Source organism: Tachysurus vachellii, chromosome 5 (assembly GCF_030014155.1).
Source record: "Tachysurus vachellii isolate PV-2020 chromosome 5, HZAU_Pvac_v1, whole genome shotgun sequence".
NCBI lineage: Eukaryota > Metazoa > Chordata > Actinopteri > Siluriformes > Bagridae > Tachysurus > Tachysurus vachellii.
Genome location: NC_083464.1, coordinates 31,377,871 through 31,401,403, shown reverse-complemented (window position 1 = coordinate 31,401,403; position 23,533 = coordinate 31,377,871). Strand labels below are relative to the sequence as shown.

The 23,533-nt window shown below is 42.3% G+C and overlaps 6 protein-coding genes across 8 annotated transcripts in view; 3 read left to right on the top strand and 3 right to left on the bottom strand.

The window, feature by feature from the left end:
• Positions 1–331: 331 nt before the first annotated feature.
• On the bottom strand, positions 332–5,265 carry LOC132846443 (retinol dehydrogenase 13-like). The gene is made up of 7 exons (XM_060871178.1): positions 4,711–5,265; positions 2,784–2,902; positions 2,502–2,657; positions 2,229–2,333; positions 1,855–2,067; positions 1,634–1,735; positions 332–1,272 (listed from the first exon to the last, which is right to left on the bottom strand). Exons 1-7 carry the CDS (start codon positions 4,773–4,775, stop codon positions 965–967), a joined length of 1,068 nt encoding a protein of 355 aa, XP_060727161.1. The 5' UTR covers positions 4,776–5,265; the 3' UTR covers positions 332–964.
• A 181-nt stretch (positions 5,266–5,446) lies between these two features.
• Positions 5,447–7,419, bottom strand: LOC132846444 (uncharacterized protein C7orf50 homolog). Its single transcript, XM_060871179.1, has 6 exons — positions 7,190–7,419; positions 6,777–6,899; positions 6,420–6,587; positions 6,104–6,318; positions 5,945–6,026; positions 5,447–5,793 (listed from the first exon to the last, which is right to left on the bottom strand). The coding sequence occupies exons 1-6, from the start codon at positions 7,220–7,222 to the stop codon at positions 5,602–5,604; spliced, it is 813 nt and encodes a 270-aa protein (XP_060727162.1). The 5' UTR covers positions 7,223–7,419; the 3' UTR covers positions 5,447–5,601.
• A 193-nt stretch (positions 7,420–7,612) lies between these two features.
• On the top strand, positions 7,613–9,446 carry LOC132845418 (ubiquinol-cytochrome-c reductase complex assembly factor 4). The gene is made up of 2 exons (XM_060869381.1): positions 7,613–7,764; positions 8,769–9,446. The coding sequence occupies exons 1-2, from the start codon at positions 7,676–7,678 to the stop codon at positions 9,139–9,141; spliced, it is 462 nt and encodes a 153-aa protein (XP_060725364.1). The 5' UTR covers positions 7,613–7,675; the 3' UTR covers positions 9,142–9,446.
• An 820-nt stretch (positions 9,447–10,266) lies between these two features.
• On the bottom strand, positions 10,267–13,116 carry h3f3d (H3 histone, family 3D). Its single transcript, XM_060871177.1, has 4 exons — positions 12,997–13,116; positions 12,040–12,192; positions 11,727–11,880; positions 10,267–10,769 (listed from the first exon to the last, which is right to left on the bottom strand). The coding sequence occupies exons 2-4, from the start codon at positions 12,165–12,167 to the stop codon at positions 10,641–10,643; spliced, it is 411 nt and encodes a 136-aa protein (XP_060727160.1). The 5' UTR covers positions 12,168–12,192; positions 12,997–13,116; the 3' UTR covers positions 10,267–10,640.
• An 86-nt stretch (positions 13,117–13,202) lies between these two features.
• c5h8orf33 (chromosome 5 C8orf33 homolog) lies at positions 13,203–16,035 on the top strand. Of its 3 annotated transcripts, none has more exons than XM_060871171.1 (5): positions 13,203–13,219; positions 14,479–14,850; positions 15,061–15,151; positions 15,309–15,455; positions 15,747–16,035. In XM_060871171.1, exons 2-5 carry the CDS (start codon positions 14,479–14,481, stop codon positions 15,938–15,940), a joined length of 804 nt encoding a protein of 267 aa, XP_060727154.1. In that variant the 5' UTR covers positions 13,203–13,219; the 3' UTR covers positions 15,941–16,035. The 3 variants fall into 3 exon arrangements, with proteins under 3 accessions (XP_060727154.1, XP_060727151.1, XP_060727152.1); XM_060871168.1 differs by lacking the exon at positions 13,203–13,219 and adding an exon at positions 13,515–13,719; XM_060871169.1 differs by lacking the exon at positions 13,203–13,219 and adding an exon at positions 13,601–13,719 and having other exon boundaries at positions 14,412–14,850.
• A 591-nt stretch (positions 16,036–16,626) lies between these two features.
• The window catches only part of anks3 (ankyrin repeat and sterile alpha motif domain containing 3), a 10,870-nt gene continuing 3,963 nt past the window's right edge, over positions 16,627–23,533 (top strand). The window contains exons 1-10 of the mRNA XM_060871167.1: positions 16,627–16,730; positions 20,260–20,438; positions 20,547–20,745; positions 20,858–20,979; positions 21,074–21,155; positions 21,245–21,362; positions 21,471–21,608; positions 21,786–21,911; positions 22,783–22,895; positions 23,009–23,158. Coding sequence (XP_060727150.1) covers positions 20,272–20,438; positions 20,547–20,745; positions 20,858–20,979; positions 21,074–21,155; positions 21,245–21,362; positions 21,471–21,608; positions 21,786–21,911; positions 22,783–22,895; positions 23,009–23,158 — 1,215 coding nt within the window. The 5' untranslated portion in view covers positions 16,627–16,730; positions 20,260–20,271. The remainder of the gene's footprint in view (positions 16,731–20,259; positions 20,439–20,546; positions 20,746–20,857; positions 20,980–21,073; positions 21,156–21,244; positions 21,363–21,470; positions 21,609–21,785; positions 21,912–22,782; positions 22,896–23,008; positions 23,159–23,533) is intronic.

The following is a 23,533-nucleotide window of genomic DNA, read 5'->3' as shown; positions in this document are numbered from 1 at the left end:
TGTGACTCATTTTAGGTAATTCAATGGCTGCTATATAACTCTCTTACTTAAGGGGAACACATAAAATGGATATATAACACATAAAATTTATTCATTATACTGTAAGTCAAAGAGGGAAAGAAAGGAAATTATTTATATTTATACATCAAACAATTTACGAATCATTCTCTGTGAATCGCAGGCTCTCTGAACTCCACGTTTACACGTCACACTGCAGAGTGTCAAAGTCAGGACACGTAGCCAGAAGTAATGTTTCATCTAGTCTAAATCCATCAACGACACCGTGCCATAAATCAGTGCGAGCAAGTTGTTGGGTCTGTCAGCTTAGCTGGTTTCACATTTTACACTTTACACCAAAAGCTTATATGGACGGGTTTAGTAATGTTCAAATATCTGTGATTATTCATTAGTCAAAATTAAAACTGTACTGTAAGAGCTTCAGGGTTGACATTTTATTAACAGTAATCTGATGTAATATGTCATAATTATATATTAACCTTCCATAAAGTTCTATGTGCATCAAACTACATTATAAATGGTAGCTGGTGAAAAATAATCCATATAACAGTAGTTGTTATGCTTGAAAATGGGAGGGACAGCGTTCTCTGTCTTGTCAATCACAGCAGGACTAGCCAATCACGTGCGTCCGTGAGCTCATGTATGCGGAAGAGGGTAAATATATCACTTTCTTCTGAGTGTGTTTATGTTGCTTTAAGTTCTTAAAACTTTTATGGAACAGTTTACAAATTATCAGAAAATTGCCAAGCAAAGGAACCATGGAGGTTGTTTTAAATATATATTTTAATTCCAAAAAGTTGTTCCAGCTCAACTGGCACGTAAAAAGACTGTTATACATTTTTATTTGCTGTGTGATGAAGAAGTCACCATAAACAGTTTCCACGTGTAGCAGCGATTTTCAGTTCCGTAACACGTGCTATTTGAAATCACTTTGCCTCACAGCCTCTTACATGCTTGTGACAGCAGGAGCAGGCTCTGAAGGACGTATCTGAATCTGTTCTGGCAGAACTTGCGTTACGGTCTCTGGAGAAGATGTTTGTTCAGAAGCAGTGGTCTCTAAACCCACCAGAGATGTGCTGATATCCCAGAGCTTGACCGCCTCTTCCTGGTCCAGAGCCTGAGGGGCGGGTTCTTTCTCCTTCATAACGTCATAATAACGACCGCTCACGCCCGCCAGCTCCTCTGCAACGGCCAGGTAGACACTGGGCTGGGCACCAAGTTCAGGTGACTTTATGAGCAGGTAGAAGACTGGACCTGGTGTAAAGAACAGGAAAAATTTACAAATGGAAATTCTGGCCCCTTTTTGAATTAGAAGATTGTCTGGTGATCCTCACACAAGGCAAAGAAACTTTTTGACTTCAGAGTTCTTACAAGACAAGGTGTTGATTACTGCTAAAATTCGTTCTCAACATGTTATCGTTTCCATAGTAACAATTTGGGGGTCTGACTGTTAGTAGCTGCTATAATTGTTTCCGGACATTCTGCAATATGAAATTTGATTAGATGGGATAGATAAAAAGTATGTTTTTTTAATTAATAAAAATGCTATTGTGGTATATAAGGAAAAAGGATGTTTTTTTTAGCAAGACCTCTTAAAAATAGCAAGTGTACTTACTGAGCACAGTGCTGGAGAACTGGGATTGGTGCATGCCAGTGTGTCTACCCAGATCTGTGGCGACGACTCCAGGGTGCAGGGCATTTACCGTGACTCCAGTACCTAGAACAAACACACACACACAGACGTCAGAGTTTCTACTAAATCCAGAGCTAAGCCAGAGCTTCCAGATCCTGCTCCTTCAACGTGAAGGACACACACAGACATACACACACACTAACCTTCAAGCCTGCGCGCAAGCTCTCGTGTAAACAGCACGATGGCGAGTTTGCTCTGACAATACGCCTTTTTCGTGTCAAACTTCTTCCTGTCCCAGTTCAGATCCTCAAAGTCAATCTCGCCGACGACGTGCGCCAAAGACGATAAGTTGATCACTCTGCTGGGGGCGGAGTCTCTCAGCTTCCCCAGCAGCAAGTTGGTCAGGAGGAAATGGCCTACAACCAGACATAAGTGTACACAAAGCTGTTTAAAGATACAAACTGGACGTTATAATAAGGAAGGACTATTACATGAAATTTGTTTTAGATGGATGTCATTTGTGCTGAGTGTATTGTGGCTGTGTCAAACTTGGACTACTTTAATGCTACAGTCTCACCCAGGTAGTTGACTCCAAATTGCATGTCAAATCCATCTTCAGTCTTCCCTGGAGGACACCTCATCACTGCAGCATTGTTGATCAGAACGTCCACTCTTTCCTCGTCTGAAAAAACACACATGTACAGAGACGCATTAAATTATCTGTAAACGTTTCATGACAATTATCACAATAATAAATAAAGTTCAACAATGATCATCTATTGACCGTGTTTACAATTATTATGAGCCTTATGTGTCACTGGTAGCAGATCACAGTGTGTGTGAGTCCTACCTTGGATGATCTTCTCAGCAAATCTCCGTATAGATTTAATTGAAGCCAGGTCAACGTGTCTGGCGTAAACATGGGGATTCAGGGTAGAACCTCTGATCTCATACGCTGCTTCCTCACACTTCTTCATGTCCCGACATCCCATAATAATCCTTCCACCTGCACAGGAACAATTCAAATTGTTTTCCTTCACTTTCAAATGATTCTGACAGTTCAATGATATTGGCTCTTAACAAATGTTGCATCTCTTCTAGGACTGGGTTCTGCATCAGAAGCGAGTCGTACCTCTCCTGGCCAGCTCTCGGGCCGTCTCTTTTCCGATCCCGGTGTTGGCCCCAGTTATAACCACCGTCTTTCCATGGATCTTGGTTTTACTTGGACAGGAGCCTCCTGTCAAATGATTCCTGCCGTGGGACAAATAGTGAGAAATAAACCTGCAGTTACTGATGAACAAATTAAACGAATCCAAGATGTTCTCCCATTAAAGGTAGGGTAGTACAAATAAATATTTCCAGCCTTATTTAAAGATGAGCTCTAACTATACCTGTAAGTCAATGGGTAATTTCTAAATGGCTCTCTACACAGTATATAAGTGCAATTAATTGGGTATGTCTTCCCCTATACACTATATATAATATACACTATATGTGACTTCCCCTATACACTATATATATAATATACACTATATGTGGCTTCCCCTATACACTATATAATATACACTATATGTGACTTCCCCTATACACTATATATATAATATACACTATATGTGACTTCCCATATACACTATATATAATATACACTATATATAATATACACTATATGTGACTTCCCCTATACACTATATATAATATACACTATATGTGACTTCCCCTATACACTATATATAATATACACTATATATAAAATATACACTATATAATATATACTATATAATATACACTATGTATAATATACACTATATGTGACTTCCCCTATACACTATATAATATACACTATATGTGACTTCCCCTATACACTATATAATATACACTATATGTGACTTCCCCTATACACTATATATATAATATACACTATATGTGACTTCCCATATACACTATATATAATATACACTATATATAATATACACTATATGTGACTTCCCCTATACACTATATATAATATACACTATATAATATATACTATATAATATACACTATATATAATATACACTATGTATAATATACACTATATGTGACTTCCCCTATACACTATATATATAATATACACTATATGTGACTTCCCCTATACACTAAATATACACTATATGTGACTTCCCCTATACACTATATATAATATACACTATATATAATATACACTATATGTGACTTCCCCTATACACTATGTATAATATACACTATATATAATATACACTATATATAATATACACTATATAATATACACTATATGTGACTTCCCCTATACACTATATATAATATACACTATATAATATACACTATATGTGACTTCCCCTATACACTATGTATAATATACACTATATATAATATACACTATATGTGACTTCCCATATACACTATATATAATATACACTATATAATATACACTATATAATATACACTATATATAATATACACTATATATAATATACACTATATAATATACACTATATGTGACTTCCCCTATACACTATATATAATATACACTATATATAATATACACTATATAATATACACTATATAAAATATACACTATATAATATACACTATATGTGACTTCCCCTATACACTATATAATATACACTATATAATATACACTATATGTGACTTCCCCTATACACTATATATAATATACACTATATATAATATACACTATATAATATACACTATATATAAAATATACACTATATATAATATACACTATATATAATATACACTATATAATATACACTATATGTGACTTCCCCTATACACTATATATAATATACACTATATATAATATACACTATATAATATACACTATATATAAAATATACACTATATATAATATACACTATATATAATATACACTATATAATATACACTATATGTGACTTCCCCTATACACTATATATAATATACACTATATATAATATACACTATATATAATATACACTATATATAATATACACTATATATAATACACTCCAGTCACAAACCAGCCGGCTAATTTCACTTACTTTAGTAACACAGCACAGCCGAAAACAGTCCCGAATACAGACACAGGAAGGACATATCTACTCATTGTAGTATCGAAATACACTGGACAAAAAAGTATTAACGCACATTAGATAAAGACATTAACAAGGTGAATCTCACGCTCTTGGTCCTCCAAGAGTTCGTTGTTTTCTTTCCTACCCGTATTACAGAAAGTCCCGCCTCCACAGGTCTGATTGGATAAAATAATCCAGCTCTCACGTAGACGAAGAGCAACTAACCAATCACAATCCAAGAGAACAGATTTGTCGAATACGGGTAGGACATAACAAACCGCAACATACTAAAATACACCGCCACCTATTGGTTGAAATATAAAACTGTGTAGTATAATCAAGGCAAATTAATACGGTGTATTAAGACTCTTGGGTTGGAGTTTTAGTCTACATTTGGTAGTCGTTCATGTTCGATTAAGAGGTAAAGTGGTATAAAATGACCAAGTCAAGAAGCTTTTATGCGTCGTTCTTGCTGATGACACCCAAAACAGTCGTGTCACCGGTGAACTTGATGATATGGTAACATCTGTGCATTGATGCACAGTCGTGAGTCAGCAGAATGAACAGCAGTGGACTGAGCACACAGCCCTGAGGGGCTCCAGACAGGTGCTGGAGATGACTTATTACTTATCCTTGTCCTAAACCCTTTATCATTAAAGTGAAAATAATTACTCAAATATCTTGAAAATCCAGACAACAGAAATGCAAATCCAAATATTTTTATTTCATCTTATTTACAGGCTTAAACACACCAATGAGTTTTCTGTCCACTAATTCAGTTCAACGCATCGGCGTGAAGAAAACAGACGGCAAGATATAAAAGAAGGTGAAAGGATATTGTCCTTTTTTCCTGCCTCCTCAAGAAAGGATCTGAACTACATCTCTTGCTCGGTGTGTCTTCCTCTGTGCTTCTGTAGCCACTCCCTCTTCAACTTCTGGACCGGCGCCAAATCGGACCAAAGCCTCTGCTTTCTGCACCGTGATGTCCCGAGCGACGCCTCGCAGTCCTTCCAGATACGATAAGAGAACTGAGAAATGAGCATCCGGCACCTGAGACACAAGAAACGTGAAAATGAGAGGGTGCTTTTACACTAACAGTCAGCTCTGACGCCAGAAATTTTCACACTTAACCATAGCCAAAAACATTGCAAAATAAATCTATAATAATAGAAGCGATGCTATTCGTACTGAATAATCGTACCTTCTCACTGTCATACATGTGCTGCAGAAGCCACACCTGCCTCGTCTTCTGGAACTTCCACTCGTCCCGCTTCTCGGACCAGCTACCAACACACACAAATTCAGATTCTAGCATCTCTGTGTGTGTGTGTGTGTGTGTGTGTGTGTGTGAGTTTCTCACCATGTCAGATAGTCCAGAGCCTGCGTCTGTGCAATGCTGCTTTTGCTCTCCTCCTTCTCAGACTTTGCAGTTTCCTTCTGCTTCTTCTTCTCCTCCTTTTTCCTAATCTTCTTCAGCTTCCTCTCTAGCACTCGTCTTTCCTCCGGGCTCAGCTCTTCATCGTCCTCGTCCTCCGTGCCTTCCTCTTCTTCTACTCTTTTGGTTATTACAGTTTGCTTAACATAAGGGAGGAGAGATTTGTTACATAATCATATGTAATAACACCCCACAGCATCCACAGCTATCTCAGTGATTACGTGTTACACTGTTCCTATACCTTGTTTTGGTGCGCTTCTTTCTTCTTGTTGTTCTCGAGCTCTTCGTTCGTACGGCTCTCCGTAAGATCAGCGGCCTCTGCGGTGTCCACGGTTGCGTCTTTCTCCTTTTTCACCTTCTTCTTTTTTTTCTTTACCGCACAGCTCACAGCTTCACAACCCTCAGATTCCTGCAAACGAGAAACCTTCATATCCTTGGACGGTTTAAACAAACGTTTTATTTAATGACACAAAATGTACTTGTGTGGGTAATGTGGATCAGCTGAAATCTGTGACAGTATGTGCGCAGTAAGTACGCTTACGTGTCCATCAACTATATGTGTGCTCGAATCTGCAAAAAAAGAAAAACCCACACACACCTTTTTGTCTTCGTTTTTACATTCGTCTGTCGCATCGAAAGTGTCTGTTGCATCTATATTTCCACCTTTCTTCTTTTTCTTCTTCTTCTTCACCTCGATGATCGGGTCGAACTGGTCCGAGACCTAGAAATGAAACACGTGTTGGAATCATTGTGACACATTGGAACTGAGACATGACACAGATACAGAGCTTTGTCTTTACTGTAATGGTTTATAATCCCACAATCCTGCTTTCACTCCAGGTTTCTTCTTCATGATTTCTCAGGGTGTTTTTTCTTTGCCACTGCTGCCCCTGGCTTTCCTCTATGTCTGGTTTGTTTATTGTAAATGTCTATTGTAAATAATAAAGACAGTTGAATACACATTGCAATACAAGTTTGAGCAGAAACTCTAATAAACTCTATAACACGCACCTCGAGTCTCGTCTCTGTGTTTTTCCTCTTCATTTCTCTTTCTCTCTGAGATCCACAGCTGGATCACATCAACAAACAAACCTCCAAAATGCTTTGATTAAAAGCGTTATAACGATGAACTAAAGTATGTATTAAAACTGACACATAATTAAATGTATATTTACAAAGCTTTATGTTTATAACCTGCAGCGTGGACGCCACGTTTCCGGACGTTTCTACGGTTACACACAGACTCAGGATTCTGATTGGCTACCTCTATTTCCGCGTTGTCTGTGAAAGTTGCTTTATTTTTCTTTTATTTTTATAATCTTTAAAACAAACTTTAAAGGAATTTTCTCCTTTTTTGTATTTTCTGTTTTTCAAACGACCTGTAAATAATAATTCGATGTAAACAGGGCGGAACGCTAGCGTTTCGGTTCTAACCGGACGTATTTGAGAGTGACACGCCATTTGTGACCTGACACACATGTGACCTGAGACACAACAATGTCAGCAGCAGCAGCACGAAGGTTTGGGCTCATTCATTTATTTCGTCACTCTGTAAGTCCTGGACAACACAAGCCGACCTTTCTGAGGTGAGTTTGCACTTTAGCTATAATTATAATCCCTTATAAAGGATTAATTGTATATAACATCCCGAATCCCTTCTATTACAACAATACAGGATGTAGATGTACAATATGTAGGGTGTCTTTTACAGGAAGCATGAAGTGTTTAAACATTCTACAGCTATATATTACATATTATGTTTATTTATTCAAGACAAGGGCTGGGCGATACGGCTGAAAAGTGTATCACGATATCAGTGTTTCATATCGGTCGGTATCGATAATTATTGATCTTTTTTTATGACCCATTTAAAATAAGGACCAGGAGAAAAATATTACATGTAAACATTTTTATTGTAAACTTAACCGATCGTAATTGTGTCAACAAAATGTCAACAAGCAGGAAAACTAATAATTATAATGTAAACATGAGTCTAAAGTTGTGTTCAAGTCACAATGAACACAACAATTATCTCTTAACTTTTAAGGTGCAAAATAAAAGAAAATGTAAAATGTTTAATAAAGTGTAATAAAATTAGTGCAAGGAAGTTCACTAGCTGTTCACCTTCTGGTGAATAAAGTGTTTTAAAACATGTGCAGTGTTTTGTAAACGTAAATAAAACTGAGGTAGACTGAGATACATCTGTAATATAAAACACAAACCTGATACACTACAGTAACATTGTTTGAAATACAAAACCTGCAGCAATATGAAAAAGTAGCTGATTTTTCCTCTTTTATTTACGATTCCCTCGCTCTCTGCGGCTCATTTTCTGCTCATCAGTCACTGGTTACTGAAGAGGGATCCAGCACCAGCACGAGACGACGATATGGCACAACCAAACATGATACTGTTACATGATTGGCTGTTTATCGAACACATTTTTTATTGATATCCATCACGTGTCTATCGCGATACATATCGTTATCGCTTTATCGCCCAGCCCTATTCAAGACTATTTCATACTTCAAGAACGGACTTTACTTGCTGCCTAATGATTAATATGTAAACCTGTTTTATTTCCCATAAGGCCATGCGCTGCACGATCGTTCTCTCTCAGTCCACAGCTCAGCAACAAGCCCCTTCGAACTCCAGGCTCCAGCGATGGTGAGGAAGTCCCAGCTCAGCCCATCAAGTTTTCCACAAGTAAAGCCAGCCACCGGACGTGGAAGGTGGAGCGTTCGATGGGCAGCAGGTTCCAGCGGCCGTGGTGGAAGGTTCTGCCCCTCAGCGTCCTCGCCGTCGGCTTCCTGCTATGGTGCGTCTTCCGCAAGGAATCTGACGTCGACCGCACTTTGGAAAAGCAGCTGTATGAACACTTACCAGGTTTACTGACCGACATCGAGGAGACGGAGGATGAGGAGACGAAAGAGAACGAAGAACTCAAAAAAACACCCCGATGACAGTTCAAAATGAAAATGGACGTTGATTATATTATGATTGTGATTGCTGCTACATCTTGGTCTTGAGATTGTGGAAATAAACACAGGTCTGTCCCGATGAGCTCCCTGATTTAAAGAGAAGCCACAGTTCCCTCTAAGCAGTGAAACCCTTCAGGACATTTTGTCTGTTAACAGAAATTCAACCTCAGTCGTTAACGTCTGTAACAAGGATGTTAACTTTATCTGGCTGAACTTTTCATCGGTGCCATGTTTGTACGCAGCTCTGCTCTACAGTGATGGAGATCGAGTAAAGGCAGTTTTGGAAACGCTCCTAGTTTTCTTCTTTAACGCTACGGTGGCCATTTTGTTTACCAAACGCAAAGTCAAACACTTTCCCGAGAAGAACCTGAGGAGTCACAAAATAATCCTAGGGCTAGTTTACAGATATACAGTTTAGTTGGACGAAGCGAAACCATAGTTCCCAAGAGCTAGTGCCTTCCCCAGGTTGCCAATTTGATTGAGATACCAAACTGTTCATGAGGTCTGACTCCATTTTAACACTCAGATGCTTGCTGGAGTCTAATTGACTGACAGCAGCCACTTTAATTAAATTGCAACTTTTAACAGCTTAATAGCACAAGGTTTATAACGGTTTCACAGGACTGTCTCTATAGCTGTTCAGCAGGCAGGATGGACATCACATCAACACATTCATCACCTCTGGCTCCCATGCAGATGCTACAGAAGTGTCTTTTACACCCACACAGATCCGACCAGTTACTGTGAGAACAGCCCACAAGGGGGAGCACTAGTTGGTTCCAGCAGCATAAACCAACACTCACATGTAGGCTCGAGGTTCTGAAGGATTTAAAAGAACACGTTATTTTAAAAAAAAAAAAAAAAAAAAAGAAGCCACAGCATTTGTAGTTCAGGTTCCTCAAAAAGCTTCACGGTCGAGTGGTTCTACAAACTCTTGCCTGTAGATAAAGCCAATGAAGATCTGGGAAATAAAGTATCAGTTGGGATTTTAGACAAACCACAATTTGACCTGAACTGTGAACCCTAAATGAATGGATGCAGTGAAACAGGCATATATGCAGTCATACCAAGACATTTTCCTGCAACTAAATTTGTGCACACACACAATGAGGTAGTGGAAAGTTTATTTACAACCAGATGGCCACAATGAAAGAGAAAAATAAAATGGACACATCCTAATAAATTCACCATGTAGCATGCAGACTAGAGCGCACAGGTAAGAGGTATACCAAAGTCTAAAATACAAACTTTAAAACCCTGAGAGGAGCTCCCGGAATGTTCTGACGCCACCCCTTACTGCCGCACCCAAGAACCACACGATGACCCCCTCCCCTACCGTCACTACTCAAATAAAAGAAAAAGTACAAAAGTAAGCTTAAAACTATAACGAGCATGTAGTCAAGAGTAAGAACCAGCCCTGGATCCTGCCCCCCCTCCCCTTCCAAAAAAATTATTAAAAATACAGATAGAGAGCAGGTTGTTTAAGCACGTTCGCCACGGATTCGCCGGGCAAGCTGGATGTCCTTGGGCATGATGGTCACGCGCTTGGCGTGGATGGCACACAAGTTGGTGTCCTCAAAGAGACCCACCAGGTATGCCTCACTTGCCTCCTGTGGAACACACACATACGTTAGAGCTGCAGAGACACGCGTTATTGTTTAAACATTACGACATTATCGTGCAGTGACGAGTGCAAACACTCTTTAGGGTCATAAAGAAAAGCAGGTCTAGCTTGTGTGAGCACTTAAAATAAAAACAGTGTTGTGATTTAGGTAAATGTTCAAAATAAAAGCCCTGCTGACTCCCGCTCTGACAGACAAAGATTTGTCCCAGGTTTTAGGGCATCAATCCATGACATGTTCAGACCTGCATTCTCTAACTAAAATGGCAGGGAGCAGCAAACAATTGTTTGACAATCCTTGATTTAAAATAATAAAAATAAATTTTTAATAAAAATGGGGGGGGGGGGGGGTATGGAGCAAGTCATTGTTTAGAAAGGTTCTTGAGACTCAATCTTTATTGAACAAAAAAGAAAGATGAGTCAAGTTACAAAAATGTCAAGACTTGTCTATACGTCTCAGTTTGTTTGAGAACAATGAGATCATTACCATATGACACATGCACTGAGTGTCTAAATTAGCATTAATGCGCTGAGACAGAAAAGCTACCCATCATAAGTTTGTGCATATTACACAAACAGAACAACTGTCTTCACTTTAAATCAGTCCATTTAAGAGTAGATTACAAGGTTTCTAAAGACACTTCTCATGTCTGCATCAATGACATGCAAAGTTTCGTTTCATTTTTGTGTCAAATGTACAGAGCTGGAACATTCTGTACGTGAACCATAGATTCGGTACTTTACAAAACAGAACTCCTGCAAATGATAAATAAGTTCACTTGAAATATTTTACAACCGACTTCAACATAATTCAATTTGTTCTACTGTCTAGTTGAAAGGTTTGTCAGAATGAAGTAAAACCGCTTGAATAAACTGTCTACAGACTACTGTATGTTCTCACAAGGCACATATCAGGTACAATCTATCTGAGAACTCCTGAGCTGACCTGCAGGGCCCCGATGGCAGCGCTCTGGAAGCGGAGATCGGTCTTGAAGTCCTGGGCGATTTCCCTCACCAGGCGCTGGAAGGGCAGCTTGCGGATCAGCAGCTCGGTGGATTTTTGGTACCGACGGATCTCTCGAAGAGCCACGGTACCGGGGCTGTAGAACAGAAAGGTAGCGATCAGACATACGTAGGGTGTATATAAACAAGCATGTAAACATGACTCGCACGTTCCCTTTCCCTGCGTTCACTTACATGATCTAACCCGTGTAAAACACGTGTACACATACAGGAGCCTGTGAGCCACTAACACTCACCGGTATCGGTGGGGTTTCTTCACTCCGCCGGTAGATGGCGCACTTTTGCGTGCAGCTTTAGTGGCCAGCTGCTTCCTCGGAGCTTTTCCTCCGGTAGATTTCCTTGCTGTCTGCTTTGTACGTGCCATTGCACCTGTATGGTAGCGCCCTCAGCTACAGGGGCAAAAGGGGTTATTATACACCAACAAACACCACACCTACGGTATTAAACACTCACAGTACACCCACAAACCCACCCCCCACTCTGTCCCAGCAGTGCCTATAGCCACTGTCTCAGAAAAACAGACAGCGGAACGAGCCAATCCGCGCCGAGGATTCGGAACTAGCCAGCCAATCAGAGCTTAGGAGGCGGGACGCTCCGAAATACTACTATAGAAGTGAAGGGAGGGGGAAATAGAACGCGGTGTTAACGGATCGAATTATTATCTGGTCAACATCTTTTTACACACACACACACACACACACACACACACACACACGACAGGTCACATTATACACCACAATACAGTTCCTACACTAATATAAAAGCCTAATAAGGATCTAATCCTAACAGATCCACGGCCACCATTACACGACACCAAACACACACGTTTATAACCAACATGGCGCCTCAGAACAGATAGTCTGGTCCTTTGTTCAGCTCACAGGACGGAAAGCCCGCCAATAACACACACACACACACACACACACACACACACAGTGTTGGTACAAATCACACGTGTGATCACTGACTAAAACGTCCACATTGTTGACGTGAAACAAGCGAAAGTGCTGAAACAGAGCGAGTTGTGCACAAACCCCCGTGTTGTTGTTGTTATGCTAAAGGCTAAAGAGCTGCTGGTTTGTTCCTCACAGCGCTTTAACGTCACTACAAACCCGTGTGTGGGGATAAAAACGACTCTAAATCACATGAACAACACACGCTTATACACCAGACCGTGTAAAAGTAGCACTTACGTGTCGTGTTTTCACGTCTCAGTCACCCACAAAAATATAAACACGAAGCGTCGCTCGGAGAACCGGCGGCTTGCCCTTTATTTATACGTTCGAGTGACGTAACCACGAACGTGCCCCGCCCTCGAGGTCACTGATTGGTCAAAACCGAATGATTGACGTGCGCACTGCCGCATTTATAAGTTTGTTGAAGCGACGCGGTGTAGCGTGTGATCGTGAACGGATTGTAAGTGAATAAGTGAATATTCATGGCTACGTTTGTGGGGTCGATGTTCTTTCTGTCACGCAGTGGATCAAATACACGTCAACACACGGTCTTAGATCACATCCCCGTCTTAAGTCATTTCCTGTCGTTAATCCCAAAAAATATGATTTGAATCTGATCAGATTTTGAGTCTAAAGAATACCGAGGCTAAAGAAAACAAAGAAAAACACTCATTTTTTCCGTCGCCGATTTATTTTTATTTATTGTCGATATCCGTGATCATCCGGAACTATTAAAGTACACAGGGGTTTCCGAACGGACAGTTAATATTGGTGCACCAATTGTATGAGCTCGGTCCTGGATATTAATTTTTATAATTATCTTTTATACTTTATTGTTCAGTGTATTCGAGCCGCGTTTGAATGATCTACGTATATCGTGTGTTTTTGCATGTATATGACTGTACGTTAAGCTTATTTGGATTAAACCTGCATACCGAAGGAGACCAGAAAAAGACGCGGGTGAGTTAGAAGCCGGATCCCAAACCGCGGCGGACTTCCTCCATAAGTGCACTACATAGGGCGTAAACGCACTGGGTTTAACGGCACACTGTAGGGCACTACACGGGAAAGTAAGGTGTTTGGGACACGACCGGGGTTTGTGCTTTTGCTCGTTAGAACGATGTCACTAAAGTGTGATAATTTTGCTGTTTTTCACATTCGAGTTCAGTTTATTAAGCGGGGCGACGAAGAGACGCATAATTTAATACAGACGGTTCTGTCTCATTCGTTCAGGTGAAAGACAAAGTGTTTGTAAACACAGACATTTGGCCGACAGGTTAAACTCACCTGGTTAGAAACAAACTGTTTACAGTGACAGAAGGGCATGAACACTAATGATCTAAAACTTATATGTCCTGTGTATGTACTGTATGTCTGTGTGTGTATATGTATGTCTGTGTGTGTGTACATTTGTGTGTATATATTTATGTACACGTGTGTGTGTACATGTGTGTTTATATATGTATGTACACGTGTGTGTACGTGTGTATATATGTATGTACACGTGTGTGTGTATATATGTATGTACACGTGTGTGTGTGTACATGTGTGTGTGTGTGTATATATGTATGTACACGTGTGTGTGTATATATGTATGTACACGTGTGTGCGTGTGTGTATATGTATGTACACGTGTGTGTATATGTATGTAGACGTGTGTGTGTGTGTGTATATATGTATGTACACGTATGTGTGTGTGTGTCTGTGTGTGTGTGACAGATGCAGATCAGAGGTAGTTCAGCTCCGTTTCACTGGCAGCGCAGCGACAACTCCTTTTCCTTTACCTTTTCCCCAGTGATCTCTCCCTCACTGCCCCAAAGCATCATGGATCCGGACGAGTCCCAACCCAGACACACTGCAGACTCAGAATCCAGTTCAGGTTTCGCTTTCAACTTCCGGATCCCTGCTGAATCGGAGCAGAAGAGTGACCCAGAACCCTGCACAGGGAAAACAGTGATGAGTGAAACGGCCCAAGGCTCGGAGTCTTCTACATCCAAGAAGAAGAAGAAGAAGAAGAAACCAGGAGCAGCTGTAGAGGAGAATGTAAATAAAACGAGGGAGGAAGCGCCCAAGCAGGAGAGCACTGAACTGGTCAGTGAGAAAACACACTCACTCTCTCTCTCTCTCTCTCTCTCTCTCTCTCTCTCTCTCTCTCACTCTCTTCCCCCCGTCTGTCTCTCTCTCACTCTCTGCCCCCCCCCTCTGTCTGTCTCTGCCACTCACTCACTCACTCACTCTCTCTCTCACAGACACACACACACACACACACACACACACTAACATTAAGGCTTGTGTGGTCAGACTCCAGAGCAGCAGCTGAGTCGAGAACTGGACTGGTGTATTGAGCAGCTCGAGTTGGGACTGAGGACTCAAAAATCCTCTACTAAACAAAGCAAGTTACACACACACACACACACACACACACACACACACACACACACACACACACACACACACAGAGAGAGAGCTGACAGAGTTACTTAAACACTCATTCAAATCCCTAATTCACCGCTAAACAGTTTACCCAACTTTGTGTGTGTGTGTAACAGGAGAGGAAGCCTCTCGTGCTCTAAAGACTCTGCGCAGTTCCAAAGCACCAATTGTGAAAAAGAGGCAAGTGATGAGAGCCGTGTCTGGAGATTACCGCAAAAAGATGGAGGAGGACAGAGAGAGACAGTACAAACTGATCAGCTCAGGTGAGACACACATACGTTTTAGTGTGGAGACAGACACGTATGTGATAGTCAGTGTGGAGACAGACACATCGGCTATAGAGACACGATTCAGTTCAGAACATGTGAGAGACAAGAACAGTTAAGACAGTTGTGTAAGAGACAGATCCGTGAGAGACGCAGACAGATCCGTGAGAGACGCAGACAGATCCGTGAGAGACGCAGACAGTTCTGTGAGACGCAGACAGATCAGATCCATGCTCCCAGGTGTGTAACTGTGTATAATTGAATACAGCACTGTAATGTGTCCCACAGCGATGTCATCAGCGAAGGTGACGTGTGTGTCAGAGCCTGGCTGTAGAGCAGTGTATCACCGGCGCGCTGAGACTCACAGACCTCCAGCACGCAGCACAGACGCTTCACCTCAGACTGAGCAGACACATGGCACCGGGGACAGATTTGTGTTCAGACCTTCAGGAGAAGAGTTTCGCTTTAACTTCAATCTCTGATCGTCCTCACTGGGGGAAAACACACTGTGTTTCTCTGTGAATGTGTTTTTATGTGTAACATCATTATGACGTTGTTCAATAAACATTAGAAATCATGTCGCTGTTTCACTGTGAGCTGCTTCACCACATCACTTCTCTTAAATGAAGCTTCAACGTGATTCATTGTGTTTAAAAACTCCACTGTGACGTCATAATGACGCGACCACTGAGTTCTCACGGAGTAAAACATAAAACACAGCGCCGAACATCAAACCTGCACCAGAATCTCTACAAACACATGACGGTTATACCGAGACAAAATATTAGCCGTAGTTTTATACAGATTTAAATGTCCTCGCAGTCCTGTACAGACCTATAAACCCGTCTCGCGCACGGTTTTAACGTTGCCATGGAAACGAGGCGTAACGGCGCTGTAAACTTAACCTTTTTATATTATTTAAACAATTTTTATCATCCTCTTAAATTCGTTTTAAACAATGAAATCTTTTTCAACTGTTTCACAAATCTCTGATATAAACCACTTTTAAGAAACGACAGTATAAAAAGTTTTCTGACTGAATCTCATACGTCACCAGTTTTTCCTCCCGCTGAGCTTCATGGGAGTTGTAGTCTTTTCTTCCGCGTGCAGACGCTAACAGCGGCAGGGACGCAGACCTAAAGAACTACATTTCCCGGTATCTTTTCGCCCGCTGTTCTAACGGTACTGTTTATGTCCCCGTGTTGTTACTGAGATCTTCGGCACCGGCGGAATTGTTTGTTCACACCAATAAAACTTCGCGCTGACATTTCAGTAAGTTCAGAAAACTCTTTTCTTCTTTACTCTGTTTTGAAACTCTTTCAACACGTACGTCGGTGTAAATACAACGCCTTTTCGTCCTCAATGGTGCCGACAGATAAAGACTAACTTTGTGTAGCCTGGACTTTAACAACAACCTTTAAACAAACACACAAACTTATTAAAACAGAAATGTCTAAAACCTCTGGCGTTAAATGTCCTTCAAACCGTCATTCCACAACACCGAGACCGAATCCCGAATGAATCCGCCCTCCCTACATAGGTACCCTACGTAGGGGACGAGACTACCGGCTTCTACAGATGACTAAGTGCACTATGTGAATCATACTGTGCTTTTTGGGACTCGACACATGAGCCGAACATAACGGAGTATCTTTAGTGATTCGAATCGTTTTCGTTTTATTCAAAGGAGTCGAATCTTTAACGTGTAGTTTAAAACTATACATGTATACGGTCGTGTGCGAAAGTTTAGGCACCCCTGACAATTTCCAGTATTTTCATTTATAAATATTTGGGTGTTTCGATCAGCAATTTCATTTTGATCTGTCAAATAATTGAAGGACACTAAAGTAATATTTCAGTAGTGAAATGAGGTTTATTGGATTAACAGAAAACGTGCAATATGCAAATTGAATACCTGTAACTACTTAGCACTGATTAATGTGAACACACAATTGGTTTGGTGGCTCATTAAGCCTTGAACTTCATAGACAGGTTCATCGAATGATGACAAAAGGTATTTAAGGTCAGTTGCAGGTTGTTGTTCTCTTTGACTCTCCTCTGAAGAGTGACAACATGGAGGCCTGAAAACAGCTCTCAAATGACCTGAAAACAAAGATTGTTCAACATTACAGTTTAGGGGAAGGTTACAAAAAGTTATGGCAGATATATAAGCTGTCAGTGTCACTGTGAGGAACATAGTGAGGAAATGGAAGACCACAGGTACAGTTCTTGTTAAGGCCAGAAGTGGCAGGCCACGAAATTTAATGGAGAGGTGAAGGATGGTGAGAAGGTCAAAAACAGCCCACAGACCACCTCTAAAGACCTACAACATCAACCTGCTGCAGATGGTGTCACTGTGCTTCGTTTAACAATTCAGCGCACTTTGCACAAGGTGAAGCTGTACGGGAGAGTGATGGGGAAAGAAGCCTTTTCTGCACACACACACGCCACAAACGGAGTCGCTCGAGGTCTGCAAACGGACATTTGGACGAGCCGGCTTCATTTTGGAATAAGGTGCTGTGGAGTGATGACACAAAGATTGAGTTATTTGGTCATAACAAGGGGCGTTATGCATGGGGGCAAAAGAACACAGCATACCGAGAAAAACACTTGCTACCCACAGTAACATTTGGTGGAGGTTCAATCATGCTGTGGGGCTGTGTGGCCAGTGCCGGTACTGGGAATCTGGGTAAAGTTGAGGGTCGTGTGGATTCCGCTCAATATCAGCAGATTCTCGAGAATAATGTTAAAGTGACGTGACATACAGCTAAGTACGGTGACCCATACTCAGAATTTGTTCTCTGCATTTAACCCATCCAAAGTGCACACACACAGCAGTGAACACACACCGTGAACACACACCCGGAGCAGTGGGCAGCCATTTATGCTGCGGCGCCCGGGGAGCAGTTGGGGGGGGTTCGGTGCCTTGCTCAAGGGCACCTCAGTTGTGGTATTGCCGGCCCGAGACTCGAACCCACAGCCTTAGGGTTAGGAGTCAAACTCTCTGACCAGTAGGCCATGACTTCCCCTAATGTTGAGGAATCAGTCACAAAGTTAATGTTACCCCGGGGCTGGATATCTCAACAAGACAACGGCCCAAAACACTGCTCAAAATCTACACGGGCATTTATGCAGAGGAACGAGTACAATGTTCTGGAATGGCTCCCAGTCCCCAGACCTGAATATCACTGAACATCTGTGGGGTGATTTGAAGCGGGCTGACCGTGCTCGGCAACCATCAAACCTAACTGAACTGGAGATGTTTTGTAAGAAGGAACAGTCCAAAATACATTCATCCACAATCCAGACGCTCATTACAGGCTATAGGAAGCGTCTAGAGGCTGTTATTTCTGCTAAAGGAGAATCTAGTACATATTGATGTGATTTCTGTTGGGGTGCCCAAATTTATGCACCTGTCTAATTTCGTTTTGATGCCTATTGCGCATTTACTGTTAATCCAATAAACCTAATTTCACTACTGAAATATTACTTTAGTGTCCTTCAGTTATTTAATAGATCGAAATGAAATTGCTGATAAAACACCCAAATATTTATACATGAAAATCATGGAAATTGTCAGGGGTGCCTAAACTTTTGCATATGATAGTAAATACACTGGGTTTAAGAAATGTCAAGTTATACAAATATTCACAAATTTACAAACTCTGAATGGAAGCCTAGGGGGTCACGGTGGCTTAGTGGTTATCACGTTCGCCTCACACCTCCAGGGTTGGGGGTTCAATTCCCACCTCCACCTTGTGTGTGTGGAGTTTGCATGTTCTCCCCGTGCCTCGGGGGTTTCCTCCGGGTACTCCGGTTTCCTCCCCCGGTCCAAAGACATGCATGGTAGGTTGATTGGCATCTCTGGAAAATTGTCCGTAGTGTGTGAGTGAATGAGTGTGTGTGTGTGTGTGTGTGAATGAGAGTGTGTGTGCGCCCTGCGATGGGTTGGCACTCCGTCCAGGGTGTATCCTGCCTTGATGCCTGATGACGCCTGAGATAGGCACAGGCTCCCCGTGACACGAGGTAGTTCGGATAAGTAGAAGATGAATGAGTGAATGGAAGCCTTTGATTTTTTTATAGCAGTCCTGTATATCATGATGAACACACATTGTGTATAAATGTTAGTGTACATTTTCTATAGTATAAAGGTGGGAATTGAACCCCCAACCCTGGAGGTGTGAGGCGAATGTGCTAACCACTAAGCCACCGTGACCCCCTAGGCTTCCATTCAGAGTTTGTAAATTTGTGAATATTTGTATAACTTGACATTTCTTAAACCCAGTGTATTTACTATCATATGCAAAAGTTTAGGCACCCCTGACAATTTCCATGATTTTCATGTATAAATATTTGGGTGTTTTATCAGCAATTTCACACAAAGACACACAGACAGACACACACACACACACACACACACACACAGACACAGGATATATAAGTTTTAGCTTCCAGTATGATGCTTCATTGTGTGCCAGTTGATTCTCAAGTCCTCGCTACGTTCAGATTAACATCTCTTGGTATTTAATCCTTGGTTTTATCACACCGTGGACTTTTGTGTCTCTTTACCTGCCACTTTCCTGGAGTCTCCACACAGACCAACTTCTGTCTAATTGGTCAGTAGGTGATGATTATTGTAGCAATGACGGTGGCTCCAGCTAAATAAACACAACTTGTAATATGGTATTGATTTTAAAGTGTTCATCTCATTCACGGTGCTTCACATACAGTATTTAGCTGTTAATAAAACAAATTGCTGTTATTTATACCAACAGTTGGTATGTTTTTTTTTAATCTGCAGGTTTACTGAAGGATGTCAGAACTCAGCGATGAAGCGAGCGAGTCGGAGCAGCTGGACTCGAGTCTGTCTGTGTGGCTGTCTGACAGCGAGAGCGGCCAGGATGAGCTCAACGTACCCCTGGACCTCCATACAGCCTGCTCCATTGGGCAGTATGACGTAGTGTCTGAGTGCATTCACAGGTAATGCTGCTTACATTTATCGTTTGATGAAGCTCCAAGCGCAAAGACGTACTGAATGGGCTGTGGTCAGTATGTAGCGTGAAATATGTCCTCTGTGTTTCTCTGCAGAGGCGACGTAGACGTGGATGGAAGGAACCTCGGCGGTTGGACACCACTCATGTACGCGGCATATATCGGTCACGACAACATTGTTAACTTGCTCCTGGAATCTGGGGTTAGCGTCAATGCCAGCACCGCTAAAGGGTTAACCCCATTAATGCTAGCTGCTAGCTGTGGAAACGAGAGCATTGCTTACTTTCTCCTTCAGGTACAAGCCTAGCCTAACTGATTGTTTAGTTGATAACACGATGGATCTTATTCTAAGTGCCGTATTTTTAGTCCAAGCTTCTGATTGGCTGGAACTGTTTCTCTCTGTAAAGCAAGGGGCGGAGCTAGAGCGTAAGGATGGACGCAGCTGGACAGCTCTTCTGCACAGCACAAGCACCGGACATCAACAGATGGTCAAATTTCTCCTGGACAACAACGCGAATCCCAACATCAAGTGAGACGCCAACACGGACACCTGAAGCATGAAGTTTAGCACCAACGCTGACCTTTGTGCTTTGTCTTCTTTTTTTTTTTTTTTTTTTTTTTAGAGAGCCTGTGTTTGGGTTCACACCGCTAATGGAGGCTGCAGCATCAGGCCATGAGATCATTATCCAGTACCTCCTTGACCATGTGAGTGTGTGTGTTTCAGCGTACCTACATATTCGACACCAAGATTCAGACGTTCTGGTCATGTGTAGCACCGTGTGTGTGATCTGCAGGGTGCACGAGTGGAGGAGAGGAACTTCAAAGGTGAGACGGCGAGAGTTTTAGCCATGATGTACGGCCACACGAAAATCGCAAGCCTCATCGACATGCACTGCCTGAGGGCAAAAACAGGTCAGAAGAAACGTTGCTGAGCAGATCATGTTTTAGAGCCGGAATACTATTATAACGACACGAGCAATATAGCTGATGTTGTGAAAGTAAATCTCTGTCTCCATGCAGGTGTGTACGAGGAGCTGAGCTCGTCAGAGGAAGACAGCGCAGCTCCAAGAACCAGGTCAAGCCGCAGCAGAGCCAGAGGCCCGAGCATACACGACGGCCCACAGGCTATAGCTCGCTTTAGAGTCACCCCCAAACACGGTACACACACACACACACACACACACACACACGGCAGAACTTTCTACCTTATTGAGTAAAAGTATATAAAACAATAATGATTATTTTAGAACGTATGTCCAGTTCTCTCTCTCTCTCTCTCTCTCTCTCTCTCTCTAAATACATTTATTCCTTTGGCTTGTCTTGGGTGGTGCACAGAGCCAGCACTGACTCCACCTGGCTACATGACCTTCCGTGACGTGGGTGAACAAAACGAGGGCATTTGCAACCGTGATGTCACTTCCCCCATTAACGAGCTGGATGGCCAGAGCAACAGCAGTCGAGGTAGATCTCTTTAGACCGGTTATCGGTTCGTCCTCCTACAGTTGTAATTCCTTCTCAATGCAGATTATTGATATTCTCAAGCTGTTCCATTGCGTTCACAACACTACAAAGTGAAACATGTGTCAGTCCCCTGTGCTGTAGATTGTAGGAGTGAGTGTGGGGATTAGTGAGCTAGTCTAAAACCTCTGGGCATGATGTGGGGATTAGTGAGCTAGTCTAAAACCTCTGGCATGATGTGGGGGTTAGTGAGCTAGTCTAAAACCTCTGGCATGATGTGGGGGTTAGTGAGCTAGTCTAAAACCTCTGGGCATGATGTGGGGATTAGTGAGCTAGTCTAAAACCTCTGGGCATGATGTGGGGGTTAGTGAGCTAGTCTAAAACCTCTGGCATGATGTGGGGATTAGTGAGCTAGTCTAAAACCTCTGGGCATGATGTGGGGATTAGTGAGCTAGTCTAAAACCTCTGGGCATGATGTGGGGATTAGTGAGCTAGTCTAAAACCTCTGGGCATGATGTGGGGGTTAGTGAGCTAGTCTAAAACCTCTGGGCATGATGTGGGGATTAGTGAGCTAGTCTAAAACCTCTGGGCATGATGTGGGGGTTAGTGAGCTAGTCTAAAACCTCTGGCATGATGTGGGGGTTAGTGAGCTAGTCTAAAACCTCTGGCATGATGTGGGGATTAGTGAGCTAGTCTAAAACCTCTGGGCATGATGTGGGGATTAGTGAGCTAGTCTAAAACCTCTGGGCATGATGTGGGGATTAGTGAGCTAGTCTAAAACCTCTGGGCATGATGTGGGGATTAGTGAGCTAGTCTAAAACCTCTGGCATGATGTGGAGACAGTAACAGTATATGTTTGTGTATCGGTGTGAAGATGAGCTGGTCTTTGATAACGACATGCCCACAATACGGAGCAGCAGCAGCAGCAGCGAGGGTCTGCCTCGCCTCCTCGGTCTCAGCAGGGAAGCGTCGCTAGAGAGCAATGAGGTAACCATGGCAGCAGCTACACAAACCCCACCCACATCAGGACCACACCCAGGAGCATGTACAGGCAGACAGATATACAGTAAGGTTAAATCCACACTTTGTTTTTCTCCAAGGACTCGGACCAGGCAAAGAGGAGCTGTCCCCGACGCCCCAACAAGCCCCATCACACCAAGGGCAAGAGTCGTCATAGTAACAGTGACTCTGCTGGAAATTACGGGATGCCAGCTCCACCTGGACCTCCCCCTACTTACAAAGGTCCCAAGGTAGATACGATTCTCTGTTGTATTTTCAACACTGTAAAACTTCATATCAAGCATACATTCATGTTTATGTGTGTGTGTGTGTGTGTGTGTGTGGCTGTGTGTGTGTGTGGGGCTGTGTGTGTGTGTGGGGCTGTGTGTGTGTGTGGGGCTGTGTGTGTGTGTGTGGCTGGCTGTGTGTGTGTGTGTGTGTGGCTGGCTGTGTGTGTGTGTGTGGGGCTGTGTGTGTGTGTGTGTGGGGCTGTGTGTGTGTGTGTGGCTGTGTGTGTGTGTGTGTGTGGCTGTGTGTGTGTGTGTGTGGCTGTGTGTGTGTGTGTGTGGCTGTGTGTGTGTGTGGCTGTGTGTGTGTGGCTGTGTGTGTGTGTGTGGCTGTGTGTG

What these genes read in the sequence shown, in the direction of transcription:
- LOC132845418 (XM_060869381.1), top strand. Translation starts at nt 7,676, where the DNA reads ATGTCAGCAGCAGCAGCACGAAGGTTTGGGCTCATTCATTTATTTCGT. An exon ending in CACAAGCCGACCTTTCTGAG is followed by an intron (nt 7,765 to 8,768) that starts GTGAGTTTGCAC and finishes ATTTCCCATAAG; the next exon opens with GCCATGCGCTGCACGATCGT.
- c5h8orf33 (XM_060871168.1), top strand. Translation starts at nt 13,621, where the DNA reads ATGATCTACGTATATCGTGTGTTTTTGCATGTATATGACTGTACGTTA. An exon ending in GAGACCAGAAAAAGACGCGG is followed by an intron (nt 13,720 to 14,478) that starts GTGAGTTAGAAG and finishes TGTGTGTGACAG; the next exon opens with ATGCAGATCAGAGGTAGTTC. An exon ending in AGCAGGAGAGCACTGAACTG is followed by an intron (nt 14,851 to 15,060) that starts GTCAGTGAGAAA and finishes TTGTGTGGTCAG; the next exon opens with ACTCCAGAGCAGCAGCTGAG.
- h3f3d (XM_060871177.1), bottom strand. Translation starts at nt 12,167, where the DNA reads ATGGCACGTACAAAGCAGACAGCAAGGAAATCTACCGGAGGAAAAGCT. An exon ending in AAGAAACCCCACCGATACCG is followed by an intron (nt 11,881 to 12,039) that starts GTGAGTGTTAGT and finishes TCTGTTCTACAG; the next exon opens with CCCCGGTACCGTGGCTCTTC. An exon ending in CTGCCATCGGGGCCCTGCAG is followed by an intron (nt 10,770 to 11,726) that starts GTCAGCTCAGGA and finishes TGTGTTCCACAG; the next exon opens with GAGGCAAGTGAGGCATACCT.
- LOC132846443 (XM_060871178.1), bottom strand. Translation starts at nt 4,775, where the DNA reads ATGAGTAGATATGTCCTTCCTGTGTCTGTATTCGGGACTGTTTTCGGC. An exon ending in GGCTGTGCTGTGTTACTAAA is followed by an intron (nt 2,903 to 4,710) that starts GTAAGTGAAATT and finishes GTCCCACGGCAG; the next exon opens with GAATCATTTGACAGGAGGCT. An exon ending in CCGAGAGCTGGCCAGGAGAG is followed by an intron (nt 2,658 to 2,783) that starts GTACGACTCGCT and finishes GTTCCTGTGCAG; the next exon opens with GTGGAAGGATTATTATGGGA.
- LOC132846444 (XM_060871179.1), bottom strand. Translation starts at nt 7,222, where the DNA reads ATGAAGAGGAAAAACACAGAGACGAGACTCGAG. An exon ending in GTAAAAACGAAGACAAAAAG is followed by an intron (nt 6,588 to 6,776) that starts GTGTGTGTGGGT and finishes TCTCGTTTGCAG; the next exon opens with GAATCTGAGGGTTGTGAAGC. An exon ending in AAGAAGCGCACCAAAACAAG is followed by an intron (nt 6,319 to 6,419) that starts GTATAGGAACAG and finishes CCTTATGTTAAG; the next exon opens with CAAACTGTAATAACCAAAAG.